The 14,464-nt window shown below is 43.5% G+C and overlaps 1 protein-coding gene and 1 long non-coding RNA gene across 2 annotated transcripts; one reads left to right on the forward strand and one right to left on the reverse strand.

Annotated features, from left to right (window-relative positions):
• Positions 1-124: 124 nt before the first annotated feature.
• On the reverse strand, positions 125-12,509 carry si:ch211-168f7.5 (uncharacterized). Its single transcript, XM_067599445.1, has 4 exons — positions 11,895-12,509; positions 5,380-5,599; positions 3,948-4,190; positions 125-3,714 (listed from the first exon to the last, which is right to left on the reverse strand). The coding sequence occupies exons 1-4, from the start codon at positions 12,153-12,155 to the stop codon at positions 1,166-1,168; spliced, it is 3,273 nt and encodes a 1,090-aa protein (XP_067455546.1). The 5' UTR covers positions 12,156-12,509; the 3' UTR covers positions 125-1,165.
• Positions 12,114-13,219, forward strand: LOC137189532 (uncharacterized). Its single transcript, XR_010929654.1, has 2 exons — positions 12,114-12,255; positions 12,505-13,219. It is a non-coding gene; the product is annotated as an uncharacterized lncRNA (long non-coding RNA).
• The last annotated feature ends 1,245 nt before the right edge of the window (positions 13,220-14,464 follow it).

Genomic DNA, 14,464 nt, shown 5'->3' on the forward strand with positions numbered 1-14,464 from the left:
ACGTGTTTCTATCAAACTCATGTGATTGTCAATGTTGTACAAACCACGAACTATAGTTATTTCAGGCACATTACAAGTTTAGTTAAACATTTCTTTTATTAATCATAAGCCATGAGAAGCCACATTTTGTCTCAAATATTTTAATCATTCAATATTTATTTCAAAATCCTGAGCACAATATCAAGTTAAAGAGTATTTGCTTGGTTTTGGTCATTATCTGGCCAATATGATTGTACTTCAGAGGCATTATTGCCTATAAACCAAGAGGAATATCACATTCTCACAATAGCTATAATCACTGAACAAGTCACAGAGCAGCATGCATAAGGGGAGTGTACACATACACATTCATACTCATGGTTTACAGGAAGATTCAACCAATAGGTTTATAAGGAAGCCGCTTATAGCCAATATGGGTATGTTTAGTGCCTTTGAATTGGGCAACCTTTCAGCCAACAAAAGGTAAAAGGTATTTCCCTTTGTTTTAACCAGAGCTGTGTTCCTATCAAGGTGTCAAAGCCTTTGAAACAACATTTCTTCAACACTCACATAAGTGAAATTCATACAAGGTTTGCAGCTCCTCAAAGGAATTCTTCACCCCAAATAAAGTTGTCTCCTTTGTTTGTTTGTTTTTCACTGACATTTCACTATGAGCCATCCTGTACCCTACAGTGGTCTGCTTGCTACTGTAGGTTGCACTATTTAGAATAATGCGGTGTCAGTGAGGAATGATTTTAGGACATGCAGTTCAATCATTTGGCTACAAAGCACTCTGATTGTGCTGCAGGACCTTTTTGAAGAAATCTGACAGGCATTGTGTACTTTGTTGGCAGCTATAAAAGTGGATAAATGTCACTGTCATTAAAAATTTACAAAAACAACTAGAATGAATGAAGACGGCCAAGAAAAAAAATGAATAGATTTTACAGACTTTTTGTGCCTGAGAGGAACTTCCATCTTACTGGTGGTGGATGAAGGAACTGGTATTTTAGCCAGTATTATAGAACCAGTGTCTTATCGGTCTAACCAGTCAAAAAGTCTTTTACATTTTAAAATTAAAAATGATGGAACTTCCTTTTACAATGAAACACAATACCAGCCATTACCGGTGTTTTATAACACATGGATGTGGCATCCACTGTGATGTTCATTTATTGTACAAATGTCACTTCTTTGATGGTTTCCGCTTGAGACTCAGGGACCTCATGGAGCCAAACACTCTCCTCCCCAAGTCCCGCAGCGATCGAGAGCGCTGGAGGGGCATCCTTGGAGGAGGTGATGGAGAAAAGGAAGGGGAGGAGAGCGGGGAGAGGGAGTGGCAGCTGCCCTCCAGGCTCTGAGAACGGGAGAGGTTAAACAGACTGGCTGTGGAGGACAGACGTTTGTCCCCCTCCTTTGCTCTCAGCAGTCTGACCCCTTCGTCTTTGTTGATACCCATGCTACCATGCCCCACATCTACAGAGGAGACCCAGTGTGCCTGTTTTCTGGGCTCCTCGCTGTGGTTACGAGGAACCAGCAAGCCTTGGGACTCACTCCTGAAAAGAGCCCTCCTGGATAGCCTGAGGCTGGAGCTACGTCTCTCCACCTCCTCTTTCCCCCTCTTCTTTGAGAAGATGGGAGAGCTTTCTACTTTTGGCCTCTTGTCATTACTACTGGACCCCGACTTCACCCTCCGGTGTTCCCTTCTCCAGCTTCCACCGCTGTTCCTTCTCCTTCCATAGCCATACTCCGCTCTATCCATCTCCTCCCTTTCACTCTCTGACTCTTTGCTCCAGAGGCGACCCTCAAAGCCCCTCCAGAGTTTGTTAGAGGTCTTTCTGGGTGTTTGGGCTGCTGTTCGCTCCCTCTCCTCCTCTTCACCCCAAACAGAGCTGTAGTCCTCTCTCTTAGTATAGCTGTTCACTGTTGCCGCCCTGATCAACTTGTGGGAGGCATGCTTCCCCCTGTAGAGCCCCTCCCCCTCCACCCTCTTCCACCCACCACTACCCCCACTTCCTCCTCCACTCTGCCGAAGTGATCCACCCCTTGGCTGGATGCCGCCATGCTCCAAAGGAGAGGTCCTGGTATTGGCACGAGGCAGGGAACACTGGAAGGGCGCATCCCTTCGGAAAACAGAGAGAGGGGTTGCACCCAAAGGGGAAGGCTGGAGAGGCCGTGGAGGGGAGCGGCCCCTCGCTGTAGCGCGGGAGGCAGGGGAGGAAGCTGTGGAGGAAGGAAGGTCAGATGGGGAAGGGGTCTGCTGGTAGTGGCAGTGTGAGGAGTAGTGGGCAGAGGGAATATGAATGGACTGGTAAGGGTGAATTGGGCTGCTGGAGTGGGAGAGAGGAGGAGTGAGACTGGACTGAGACTGGGGAGAGTGGGTGACACTGAGAGACAGCTGTATTGGTCTCTGAGGGCTCAGTTCATTCAGTCTAGTGTAGTCATGTGACTGATCTGTCTGGGCTGTCAGGTGACTTTTACCATGACCCCTCACCTCACCTGCTGTGTCTGCTTGGAAGCAGTCGATATCCAGCTCCACACCTTGTTCCATCAGCCCAACTACAACAGCCCTTGACAGGCCGGAGAGGCGGGAGATCTCTCCCACCATGGGGGAGTCTTCGCTTAGCTTGGGACTGGAGCTGGACTCTTGGATCAAGCTGCTGCGCTGAGACCCAGGAGCTGATCCAGAATTCGTGCCAAACGCTGATGTACCAGACTCAGGGGGAGCACCGCTGCTCCAGTCTAATGATCGACAGAAGGCGGTTGACCCAAATCCAGAACTGTTTCCAGACCCCGAAGTGACCTCCAGGGAACTGCGGTGGCTCAGGCTTGAGGGACAGGTGGAAATGCGAGGTCGAGCTCTAAGTGCTGGGGTGGGTGTAGAGGAAAGTGATGTAGCAGAAGCAGTGGAAGCTGCAGCAAAGTCACTCCGCAAAGCTCCACAACTGCCATGTTTGGGATTGTCTCCCAGTCCCTGGTTAGAATTTAAACCAGGAGCAAGGTTCAAATTGAGGTTGAGATGCAGATTTATGTTCAAATCCTCTCCAGTTGCAGAGGGAAGGTTACCCAGGTTGATTGAGTTCCTGGTGGCCTTTTTCCCAGTAGTGCTAAGGCTGACTCTAGCAGAATTTCCCAGAAGTGATTTGCAGGGTGTGATGCTGCCCCCTGGCAGGGTGGAGGGTGTACTGCGGTTCTCGAAGGCAGACAGGGACTGAGTGGAACCGTGACTTTTGCCGGGGGTACAGAAACCTCGGTTTGTGACTGAACAAGGTGTAGCAGCTGAAGTGAGATCAGAGGTGGAAGAAGTTACCCGATTATGATATTGGCGAGCTAGCCTAGAGATGTACTGCTCCAACTGGGTGAAAGAGGCCTGGGATGTGGGCTGCTGAGGCTGGAGAGGCAGACTTAAATCAGCAGTGGATTCTGGTGGTTCATCTGGTTGGGTTCCTTCAGGACTGGGAGAGGCTGATTGCTCCTGGCTCTGGGAGGTGAAGAGGGGGCTTTGGAGGGCGACGGCATGCAGTGGGCTAGGGTAGGGGTATACCTCTTTTGTCCGACGGGACACCAGGTCTGTACAGTAGCGAGAATCCAGCTGGGGTCTCGGATAGACAGAGGAGGTGGAGGAAGAAGAGGCTGGATCGAGAAGCGGGAGGAGGGAAGAAATCAAGGAGTCACCGAGGCCTGAGCAGAGGTCAGACAGAAAGCTCAAACCAGTCGCTTCAAGGTCACTTGAGACTGTAAGAGACAAGGGAAGAAGAATTTTAGACCAAACATTCATTTTAGATGATTGTTCCCTAAATATTTATATCCCCACCTCTTTCCAGACATAATACTGGCATTTTGTAGCCACAACAGTGCTGGGAACCATCTTCAGTTGAACTTTCTGAACCACCTTTTGCTGAAAATTTCATATTTCCATGTATGGATTTACATGACTGATGGATCCATTATTTGCATTATTTGCTCACCTGAGACTGGTATCCCTTCTGTTTGTTCAGCATCATTGTGGCTGCTGTAAACTGCAGGCTGCTGTGGCTGCTGCTGCTTCACTACACCATCTGACCACAGGATGTCAGTGTTGTCAGCAGACAGAGGAACCTGCTCCCACAGCTTCAGGGGTCTGGCCAGTGGCGCTGGTCCTCCCTGAGTGGCATCACTGGACACAGAGTAGCAAGAGTCCGACAGAGAGCTCCCGCTCACTGAATAGAAACCTTGATGAGAGAGGAAATAAACTCACTCTGCATATGTATACATATGTAACATTTTGTGACAACATCCAACAATTTCTTAATCATTCTTAGAGGGGCTGATGATAAAGGTGCGGAAATAGGGGCCCCCTAGAGTCCTGACCTGTCTGGTGGTTATGTAATATACTGGCCATTATTTGAATTGTATTGTTACTATCATCATTAGTATTATTAATTCTCTATTACTGGGATTCTGGTTTTTCTTAGACCTGTACTCATTTTTTGTTGGTTGGTTTTCTTTTTTGTCTTTTGTGGATTGCTTGCATAGGCCTCTGTAGTCAAGCTACCATATGACACAACTTATGTTTATTTAACTACAAATTGAAAAAAACACAAAATCCACCATTTTCATAAACACGGATGTCATCAGTGTTGCTACTTTGTGCTGTCACACAATGGTGATTTTATGTATAGGTTTTACATTTGCAGTTTTATAGTCTCTGTCTGGTACTGTTGGTTTTTCCTGAGAAAAGTCACACACAAAATATTTCCAGTAGCTGCAGTGTTTAGTTTGGATATATATAAAGGAAAATGGTCAGTAATAACAACCCTCGCTAAACACAGACAAGACAGAAACTCAACACATAAATTCCAGGAAAAAGGCGTCACAGTACTAGATCCAATATTTAACTAACAAGTAACATCGAGATAGTCAGCGCCAAAACAGTACAGTCACTCCAAATAAGAGCTGACAAATCAGAATTAAGATGAAAGTTTAACACATTAAGCTGTGAAAATAACTTCAAACCTAAGAATGTAATTAAATAATGCCTTTCCTGGTTTCAAGGTTTAACTGAATCAAGTGCTAGATTTTCGCTACACCCAAGTAAAGTAAGGCGTGTATGTGTAAGTGCGTAACAGCAGAGGAATGTCTGAGTTGGGTGTAGAGACACAGGGATCACAGTAACAACAAGAGTGGATAAGACTTTGGCAAACTGAAACTGAATGAGTCAGTGCCAAGTGACACAGTGCAAGTAAACCAAAGTTTTAAAAAAAAAGAGGTGGTTAATGTTTAATTGGACCTCTCTCACACAGGTGAGCTCTCACACTGTGTTGGTCATTGTACAGGTCAGTGCTGTGGATCACACACTGTCTTCAATATTCACAGCTGAGCACAAGTGTGTATCTTGAAGTGTAGATGTGTCTTTTTTACCTGAACTAGGTCTGGAGTCACTATCCAGGTGGACTGCACCGCTGGGGTCTGGTGTTGGGGGAGACAGCAGGTCAGACGGGGCATCCCAGGAAAGAGTAGACCAGCGTGAGTTACTCCCCCTACCAGATGAGGAGTGAACTGTCCCATCCCCAGAATTACTGCCAGAGTCCTCTGGGCTGCTCTGACAAGGCGATACCATTATATCTGAGGGAGAGGGAGCCTGAAAAAAACAAAACACGAGACAGGTTAGGGCTGAGCGACACGGGCAAAATCAACAATGTTTTTGAAAGAAATATCTCAACAGTGATAATGTGATTACTACTCCTAGATTACAATATTTTTATATTAATCATTTTTGTGAAAGAAGTATAGTTCATGTAAAGACATTTGCAGCATTTATTTTACAGCCTTTAGGACCAGAAAACACATAATTTAAGCTTTAACACAATATTACAGTTGCCAAAATCTCAGACAATACCTGTTTTGTAAATGGGTGTAATAAGAGAAGGCAAACAGTGAGACATTACTCATTGTAGTACACAATGCACAGCTTGTTTGTTAAGGTGATATTTCACTTCAGTGACAGATTGTAATGTGCTTTAGTGGCTATTCATCTGTAGACACAAGAAATACGGCCCCTTGTACACAGCTCAGGTTAAAAACTGAGTCGGGCAAGCTGTAAGATATGGTTCAAATCAATATCAGGATAATTTATTTTTCCATTATCAATATACTATATAATATACATGGTAAATGTAAGCAAAATCATATTTAAAATGCTCAAATTGATGAATAGTGCTTATTATTACATCAGAAAAAAAGTCTTCAAATGTGTAAAGCAAAAAAAGTCGCTGAGTAATTTTGTCAACTTTTAATTACAGTTTGCTCAGAAACATAATTTAAGCTACTTTTACACAACCACTGTACTTTATGTTGTTCTTAGTTTGAGGATTTTGTTTCCATTTTATACTACCTTATAATTATACTCCACTATATTTCAGGACGAAATGTTGTACTTTTTAATTCACTACATTTATTTGACAGCTATAGTTACTCACCACAATAATCACTGAACAATATATATTTATTTAATTTTACTGAAGTAAAAATTTAAATGCAGGAATTTTACTTGAAACTAACTTCACTAGGTTAATGTACCACTCAAATATCTGTAGAGGCCTGATACAAGAGCGTTTCTAATGAAAGTGAAATACTGCTGTAATGTGTAACAATCACACTCCTTAAAAGACCAAGTTATATCCATGTGGAAAAAACACATGTAGGGTTGTGTGTCTATGACGTCATTTACCAGACGCACACCCCGATGATGTCACCGATGTTACCGTAATGGTCAGGAATGAGGGCCCCACATAATACCAAGAATAACAATCACCCCGCCAAGTTAGCAGAGTGCCTCAATTTCCTAGATTAGTAAGGGCTTGGTAGAGTAACCCCCACCACCCCCCACTACCCCCCCACCCTTCAATTATCCTCTAAATCCCCCCCACCCACCCTCTCAGACCGCAGCCAAGAGCCCCCTGCATTAGACCGATTGAGCCCAGACAACAGAGAGCCTGTGAGTGGCACTGATCAATCCTCTTGTTACTGAGGAAACAATACAGGTGGTGACTCACTGCTGGGGTGACAGGAGAGAGAGGAGGGGGGGGGGGGCTTCAGAAGATAATGAGAGAAGACAGATGACGTAACAAAGAGCAGCCAGAGCGGCAGAAGGGAAGGGGGGGTGGACTGAGAAGGAAAGAGGGAAGGAAGGAAAAGAGTTTCAGACTTTGACCTGTCTTAATCTTATCCTCTCTTCCTCTCGGCTCTTGTGAGAAGAAGAGAAGACTCATTTCTGTCCCTTTTTTTTTTCCCCTTGTGAGTCTAAAGTGAGTCGTGGCTGAGTGGGTGACCAAAAACAAGCAAGAGGGACAAAAAAAGAGACAGTGACTCACTCTCTTATTTCTCGGTCTCTGACTGAGTGAAGGCGGTGAGGTGGGGAGGGCGAGTGGTTGCCGGGTGAGATAGAAGGGCATCTTGAAGGACCCCTACCTCCCCCACACTCCCCTTGACAAATAATCACCCCCCTACACCCCTACCCCCCCCCCCCCACTTCTATAATATCCTTCGTGCCAGCCGCCCCCTACTCACCATAGCTACAGCTGCTCGCTCTCTAACTCTCTCTCTCTCTCTCTCTCTCTCTCTCTCTCTCTCTCGCTTCTCCTCCCACACACAGAACCACAACAGCACAACAGGCCTGGCGAAATATTTAACTCATCCTGAGCCTGAACACACACAATCCAGTCTTGTTGTGACTTTTTCTTCCTCACATGTATGTTCGGTTGTCTGTTGTGCCGCCAAAGCCCACTCATTGCCTTCACCTCCTGTTGCTATAAAAGCACATATGTCCATCTTTCTGCACTTGTAAGAGCTTCAACTTAAGTTTTTTTTCCCTTAACTTCTAACTCTGTCTATTTAAAGATATGAATTAACCCTTTATAAAGTCCCTCGGATGTGTAAATATCTGCAAAAATGTCCATCTCTCTCCAGATTATCCATCAACAACATAATACACATTACAGGATATGGTGTTACACAGAGACCAGTGCATGATCAAATCATAGGGGGCTGACAGACAAGTGGGTGGGGGTCCGCTCAGAGCTATGTAATGTGATATTCCTTCATGTGAGGGAGGAGCGCAGCCCCTCCGGAACAATATGTTGGAAACGTATGGGTCGATTGGATAATAATGCTACAGTGATCGCAGCTGCACAAGCAACACACCTCCTCTTAATGAGTGCATTATGTCATTACAGTGAGACAAACTGCAGCGGTTGCCATGTTGAGGCCAAACAGCGTAGGATGGAGCTAGTGTTCGATGAGAAGTACAGCACAGTATTTATCGTTCATGTGTTATTAATGTGGTATTGAAATTTAAAGAACAGCCCACGCTGTGCTGTCTTCATCTTCACCGCCGAGTGATGTGATGAGCTCCAGCGTTTCTGAAACATTTAGGTGGATTTCACACAAACACATGAAAGTATCAACGTTACAGACTTTTTTTTTTTTCTTTTTTCTGTGAGCTCAGAAAGATCTTGAGGCAAGAACCAGAGACAAAAGCTTGTCTCACTCCACAAGTCAGCCTAATGGCTCTCCATGTAAGATGATGCTTTCCAATACTAAACCTAATTTGAAGACAGGCTGGCTTCAGTAAAAGGGCACATCTGTAGCACATCCCCTTATTCTCTTATGTGTTTCATTCAGTTTATTTTTAAATACTGAATGGCAACAGTGGGAAGGATCAGTTTTTCACCAACTTGGCCTTGACACTTGTGTTGAGGGCAAGAAGAGCTGTTGAAAAGTATAAAAAGATTAAAATGTTACACACTGAGAACTTGAGTTTTTTCTTCTGTATATAATGCAGAATACTTAATTTGGAAATTAAAGTTGGCTCTATTTATAAAAACAGATTGCATATACAAATGTAGGGCTGCAACCAACTGTTATTTTCATTATCAATTAATCATTTGGTCTATAAAATGTCTGGAAAATCACTATTTTATGAGTCAAAATTACATCTTCAGATGTTTGTTTGTCCAAAACCCAACGATATTCAGTTTACTGTAAAGTACAGCAAAGAAAAGTATGAAATCATCACATTTGAGACGCTGAAACCAGCAAAATGTTGGCATTTCTGATTCATTTCCTGTCAAATTTTCTACAAATAACACATTTATGCTAATTAAATGTGCTTTCATTCCACAAATAATATTACACAAGCATTGTTTTTGCCACAAGTGTAATTACTTTAAAAAAAAACCTGTCCAACCCTCAAACACTGAAACACATCACATGGTTGAGAAGATTAAGATTTGCATTTGTCCATCACAGATGACAATGTGCAGCCATAATCCCGACCTGCCAAATATGGATTTGCACAGTGAGAACTTTCTCTGCTATTAGAGAGAGAAAAGGTGAATCACATTTCGAGAGTTTAATTCCAAAATGGAAAAAAACCACAACACAGCAGAGCTGGTGTTAAAGTAGAGCACATTATGTTATGAGTCATCTAATCCTTGGTTTACAAAGTAGATTTTTTTTTTTGAAAACAGAAAAACCTGTGTTTTTTTTTAAAGCAGTGAATAATGAATTTCAGGTAAAATTGATATATAAAGTGTTTAGGAATGAAACCTGTACAATAAGTGCAGCTATTTCACCTTTGTGGCAGTAAATAAAACAACAGGTGCTCCGTCTGCTCTGACTTGGTGTCTCTCCAGCTGCTGCACTGTTTAAACTACATGTGGTCACTTTTGCAACAACATTTTGTCTCCATTTATGCAAAGGTTGGTGTGTGTTTGTATGTGTGTGTGTTGGCGGAGGCCGGCCTGGGCAGAGGGCAGGGTGCCAGGCTGCTCTGCAACACTGGCAGCTCCCTTCAGAGGTGAGAATGAGCAATGCTGCCTGCCCTCTCCACGGGATGTCTCAGCACCACGGGGGGAACAACAGAGATGTCGGTGGGTGGGTGGGTGGCGAGGAAGGCAGCGCAGTATGAGCTGCACTTCCATGGAGATGCCCTTGCTCGGATCGGACTGCAATTTCTGCCCCTGCACTGATTTTATTACATCAAGTTATTTTCGTCCCTCTAGTTCTGCCTAGGAGGGATATTATTTCACATTATTTCGTCTAATAAACACACCGTTCTGCAAAGGTGACCCCAGCTGTGGCCTGATTTGGACTGAATATGTATTAATGTGCTGCGGGCTGCTGACTAATACTGCTCATCAGTATCAGACACCCATATTCACAGTGTAATAACAGTTTGTGGAAAGTGAGAGCGATGAAGTATCTGTTGCTCTCTCTGAATAGCAATAAAATGCTATTAATGTATCTAATGGTGACTTATTACATATCTGAACTGGTAAAAAAATCCCAGCACCAGAGGACCTTGAACACAACATAAACCTGTCATGTTACTGGTTACAAATCAAATCCGGAAATTATCCAGAGATAGTTCATGTCAGAGTGATTTAGTAGAGAATAACAAACACGCTCTCTTTGCAATGCAGAGAATCCCCTTGAAGTTTATCTCCATAGAAGACAAGATATTTCTGCACATCACTAATTATTTAATAATAAATATGATTATCAAAGAGAAATTGCTCCACTAGAAAGATCGTATAGTATGTCTATGTAGTTGAAATGTGCAGTTATTGTTAAAATTGGTGCCATATAATTGGAAAAAACTGAGAAAAAAGGTTGCAACTAATGTCTATTTCTTTATCTATTAATCTGTTGAGTATTTTCCTGATCAATCATTGCTCAATGTCGGAAAATAGTTGGGAAAAAATGTCCAAATCATCTTCAAATTGTATGTTTTGTCCAACCAACACTCCAAAACCAAAAGATATTCTCACAGAATAATAAAATCAGATCAAGAAAAGCTAGAAAACGTTATTTCACTTTTAAAAAATGACTTCAAAGATGAATCGATTATCAAAATAGTCGTTGATTATATTTCTATCCATCGTCTATTGATGAATTGACTGTTTGGCTCTTAAAACATGTATTTTCTTGCCAATAACAATTCCAGTTTTATCAATAATCCTGAATAACCAGAAAACCATGCCAGCTGCTCTCACTGTCAAATTTTATCTTCTAAATTTCAATGTAGAAACAGAAGATTTCACATTTTGGTGACTTCACAGGTTCAGATCTAGTTCATGCTCACACATAATGGACTATACACCACCTACAGCCTCAGTATCCAGAGGCCTCAGGATGGGACCTGTTCACATCCTGTCCCACTGTATTACATGTCAAACCACATTCTCCACACCGTGAACACAAAAACACCTCTGTATCAATTTCAGGACCAGGTTGGGAGATGGATTTTCTTTATATGTTTGGGTGTCAGCCTGAAATCACACATCCTGACCGGTAAGAGTGAGCCACACTGCACTGGATCATTCAGGATTTCCCAATAAAAGATCAAAACTCAGGGACAGGATGACAAAGATGAAACATATTGTGATCAGACTGAGTGATTTGAATGCAAACTGTGTGCAGTGACCTTTACAGCTGATGAGCTTACTGGCCAGAGCCAAAAAAACGCAGCAGCAGTGTCTGGTTGCTGGCTCGTGTAGGCTATTAATACCTGCACCTGATTTTAGCGCTTGTATCCCACCACAACCTCCTTTATAACCTTGAGCTGGGGCACAGAGCCAGCCAGTCAGTCCTGGTCCTGTAGCCTGACCTCAATGACATTTGCTCCATGTGACGGTCACACTGCTGCTGTATATAATGATCTCGCTGCATGCTTGGCTGCTCTATGGCACCATCTCAATCAATTGGGTATTCATCTCTCGGCACAGCCATGCGCCGCCAGGCAGAGATAAAATCTGTCTACTGAGCCGCAGAGGGACCGGCTTGTTGGCAGATCACCATCATCCCCGCATCCATATTTAATAATCTCGTCATGTAGAGATCCGGGCTACGAGCTGACAGACGCACTGACTGACCTGTTGCCTGCGGGATGTCGCAGAGCTCTGCTCGGCGTCCGCGGCGGCGCTCTCCGGGGTTCCGCTCGCGTCCTCCGCCCGCGGCTGCTCCTCCGCGTCGGCGGCTCGGTCCTCCAGAGCGGCGTCCACCATCCCCAGGTGTTTGCACCTGAGCAGCTCAAGCTCCAGCACCCCGGCCAGCGTCGCTTTGAGGCGCTCTCCGATGCGGACCCGCTCGGTGCCCGACCACAGCGAGTTCACACAGCCGCGGCGGCCGGCCATCCTCGTCGGGGTGCCGGCAGGCGGAACCGGGGGCGCACCGCTGACCACCGCTCAGTTACCGTGCAATGAGTGCAATGAACGCGCTAAGGTCCAGCACCAGGTAGCGCAACGCGCGTCCAGACCAGCGATAGCAACATAGTAGCCGCTTGAATTAACGCAATACTGTGCAAAATATAACCATCTCTAACGTGCCATGCAGCCTTTAGCTTCAGGCAGCCCCGCTGACTGGAACAACACTAGAATTAATGAATCCACTGGCAGCCTGGAGCAACATCAGCGGGCCACGTCTCATATTAATCCAGGCTTGATTTCCTGTTGACATTGTCTTTTATTTATGTCACTTATAAAGCTTCCCGGTCCGCTGGAGTTGCCATGGTGTTGGGCTCCGTGCGCTGCGTCCCCAATGAGACAATGCAACAGACAGACGGAGGGTGATAACATGTGGGAGCAGGCAGCAGCGAGGAGGAGCCACTTGCACCAGAGCTGCACAGGGATTGGTCGGGGAAGTTTTTCGAATGGACGCATGGAAAAATCCCCGGAGTGTCCAACTTGAGTGTACAGTGTGCCTGAGGACAAATAGTCACATTCCTCAAGTGTTCCCATAGGGATAGTGTGTCTGTGGTGGTGAGTCTGTTAGTGACCTCATCAGATTGTATCTCTCTTTGTATCATTAGGTATAAAGGTGCTGCAGAATTTGATGTGAAATAGGCTATGTTTGGAAAAGTATCCTTCTGAACAAGGCTGGATTACTAAGAAAGCAAGGCAGGCTATTGTGCAGGGCCCCCAGACCCTCAGGGGCCCTAAAAGCCTCGTCCAACATCACAAGTTTAAAAAAAAAAGAAAAGTATCGGTTCTTGAGTGCCTCTTCAGCTTAGGGGTTAAAAAGCTAACCACAAACCCGGCCAGGGACCTTTACACTGTTATATATTGTAGTATAATGCACATATTTTTACATATTTCTCATTTTCCTTATAATTTCCCTGTGCATATTTCTCACATGAACATGAGCAACTGTAATGTGACCCAATTCCCCCTCAGGGATCAATAAAGTATTCTGATTCTGACCTTTGTTTCATGCTATCTCCCTCATTTCCTCTTTCTCTCTGCTCTCATGGTAGTCATTTGGCCCGAATCCAGCAAATACTTTTTACTTTTTACAAGTACTATTTTCCCTCCCGATTAAAGCTGAAGTTTCAACTTTATATCATTGTTTATATTAAAACCTTTATAGATATTTTTCACAAATCTGCTGTAAAATGAACACAAGGCTCATGTTAATAATATACTGTATATAATATAATGTAATATAATATAATATAATATAATATAATATAATATAATATAATATAATATAATATAATATAATATAATATAATATAACCCTGTTACATCTAATACTGCCGTCACATGAGAAGAGGCATTGAAAACATTCTTGTGTCATGCTATTTGAACAGTACATGGTGCTGAAATTAAGTCTAATAAACCTACTAGAAGTTAATTATTAATGTATGAATTCTGACACTGTTTCAGTTTCACAACTTTTCAATCAGAACAGATTTGTTCTTCACAAAGACAAATAGCTGGCAGTTGAACAGAAACGGTGTGTTGATGCCATTTTTTTCAAAGGCAACAACAACAACAACAGACTTTCAGTCAACTATAAATGAAGCAGGCTACTGTTTACTGTGTGTTGACATCCAATAAAGTACGTCTGTGTCTGGAAGTGCAACACAGAACATACTGTACAACCACGTATGAGTCATTTTTAGCCAAATGAGTATTAAAATAAGCTGTTAGCCTTCACTTACTGATGGGAAAATGACCCTCAGACACAATCCTAAATACTGTTATAAAGCAATTATATTCTTAAATGAATTGAAATATATAAAGCATTTAGGGTTAACAGCCCTCTGATGAAAAAACTGGTCTGTGGTTGAAACTAATTGCTGACCTAAATAAAAGCATAAATTCATTTGAAAACAGAGAAGATCAGTCAAGTTTTCTCGACTAGTCTCATTCCTGGTGAAGCAGTGAGTGGAAATGCACATTCTGCACTGAAATGCATATCTGCATCTATCAGACAGGTGCAGCGCGCTGATGTCACCTTTCAACCAGCAGAGGGTGATCTTCTCCCTCTGGCTACATGTCTCCTCAGGCTGATGGGTCCCAGACTTTGACCTCACTGTAGGCCCTCTTTAAAGAGCAGGAAGTGGTCCAAATATGAGTCAAACTATAAATAAACCCAGTTTCCAGTTTACTGGCAAATAAGAAATATAGTTCAATAAACTACTGCTTCCAAAATGACCTAA

Source organism: Thunnus thynnus, chromosome 9 (assembly GCF_963924715.1).
Source record: "Thunnus thynnus chromosome 9, fThuThy2.1, whole genome shotgun sequence".
In the NCBI taxonomy this organism is placed as follows: domain Eukaryota; kingdom Metazoa; phylum Chordata; class Actinopteri; order Scombriformes; family Scombridae; genus Thunnus; species Thunnus thynnus.

Excerpts from the sequence above, each read along its gene's own strand:
- si:ch211-168f7.5 (XM_067599445.1), bottom strand. The coding sequence starts at position 12,155 with ATGGCCGGCCGCCGCGGCTGTGTGAACTCGCTGTGGTCGGGCACCGAG. Across the intron at positions 5,600-11,894 it reads CGACATCCCGCAGGCAACAG|GCTCCCTCTCCCTCAGATAT; the intron begins GTCAGTCAGTGC and ends TGTTTTTTTCAG. Across the intron at positions 4,191-5,379 it reads TGACTCCAGACCTAGTTCAG|GTTTCTATTCAGTGAGCGGG; the intron begins GTAAAAAAGACA and ends TCTCTCATCAAG.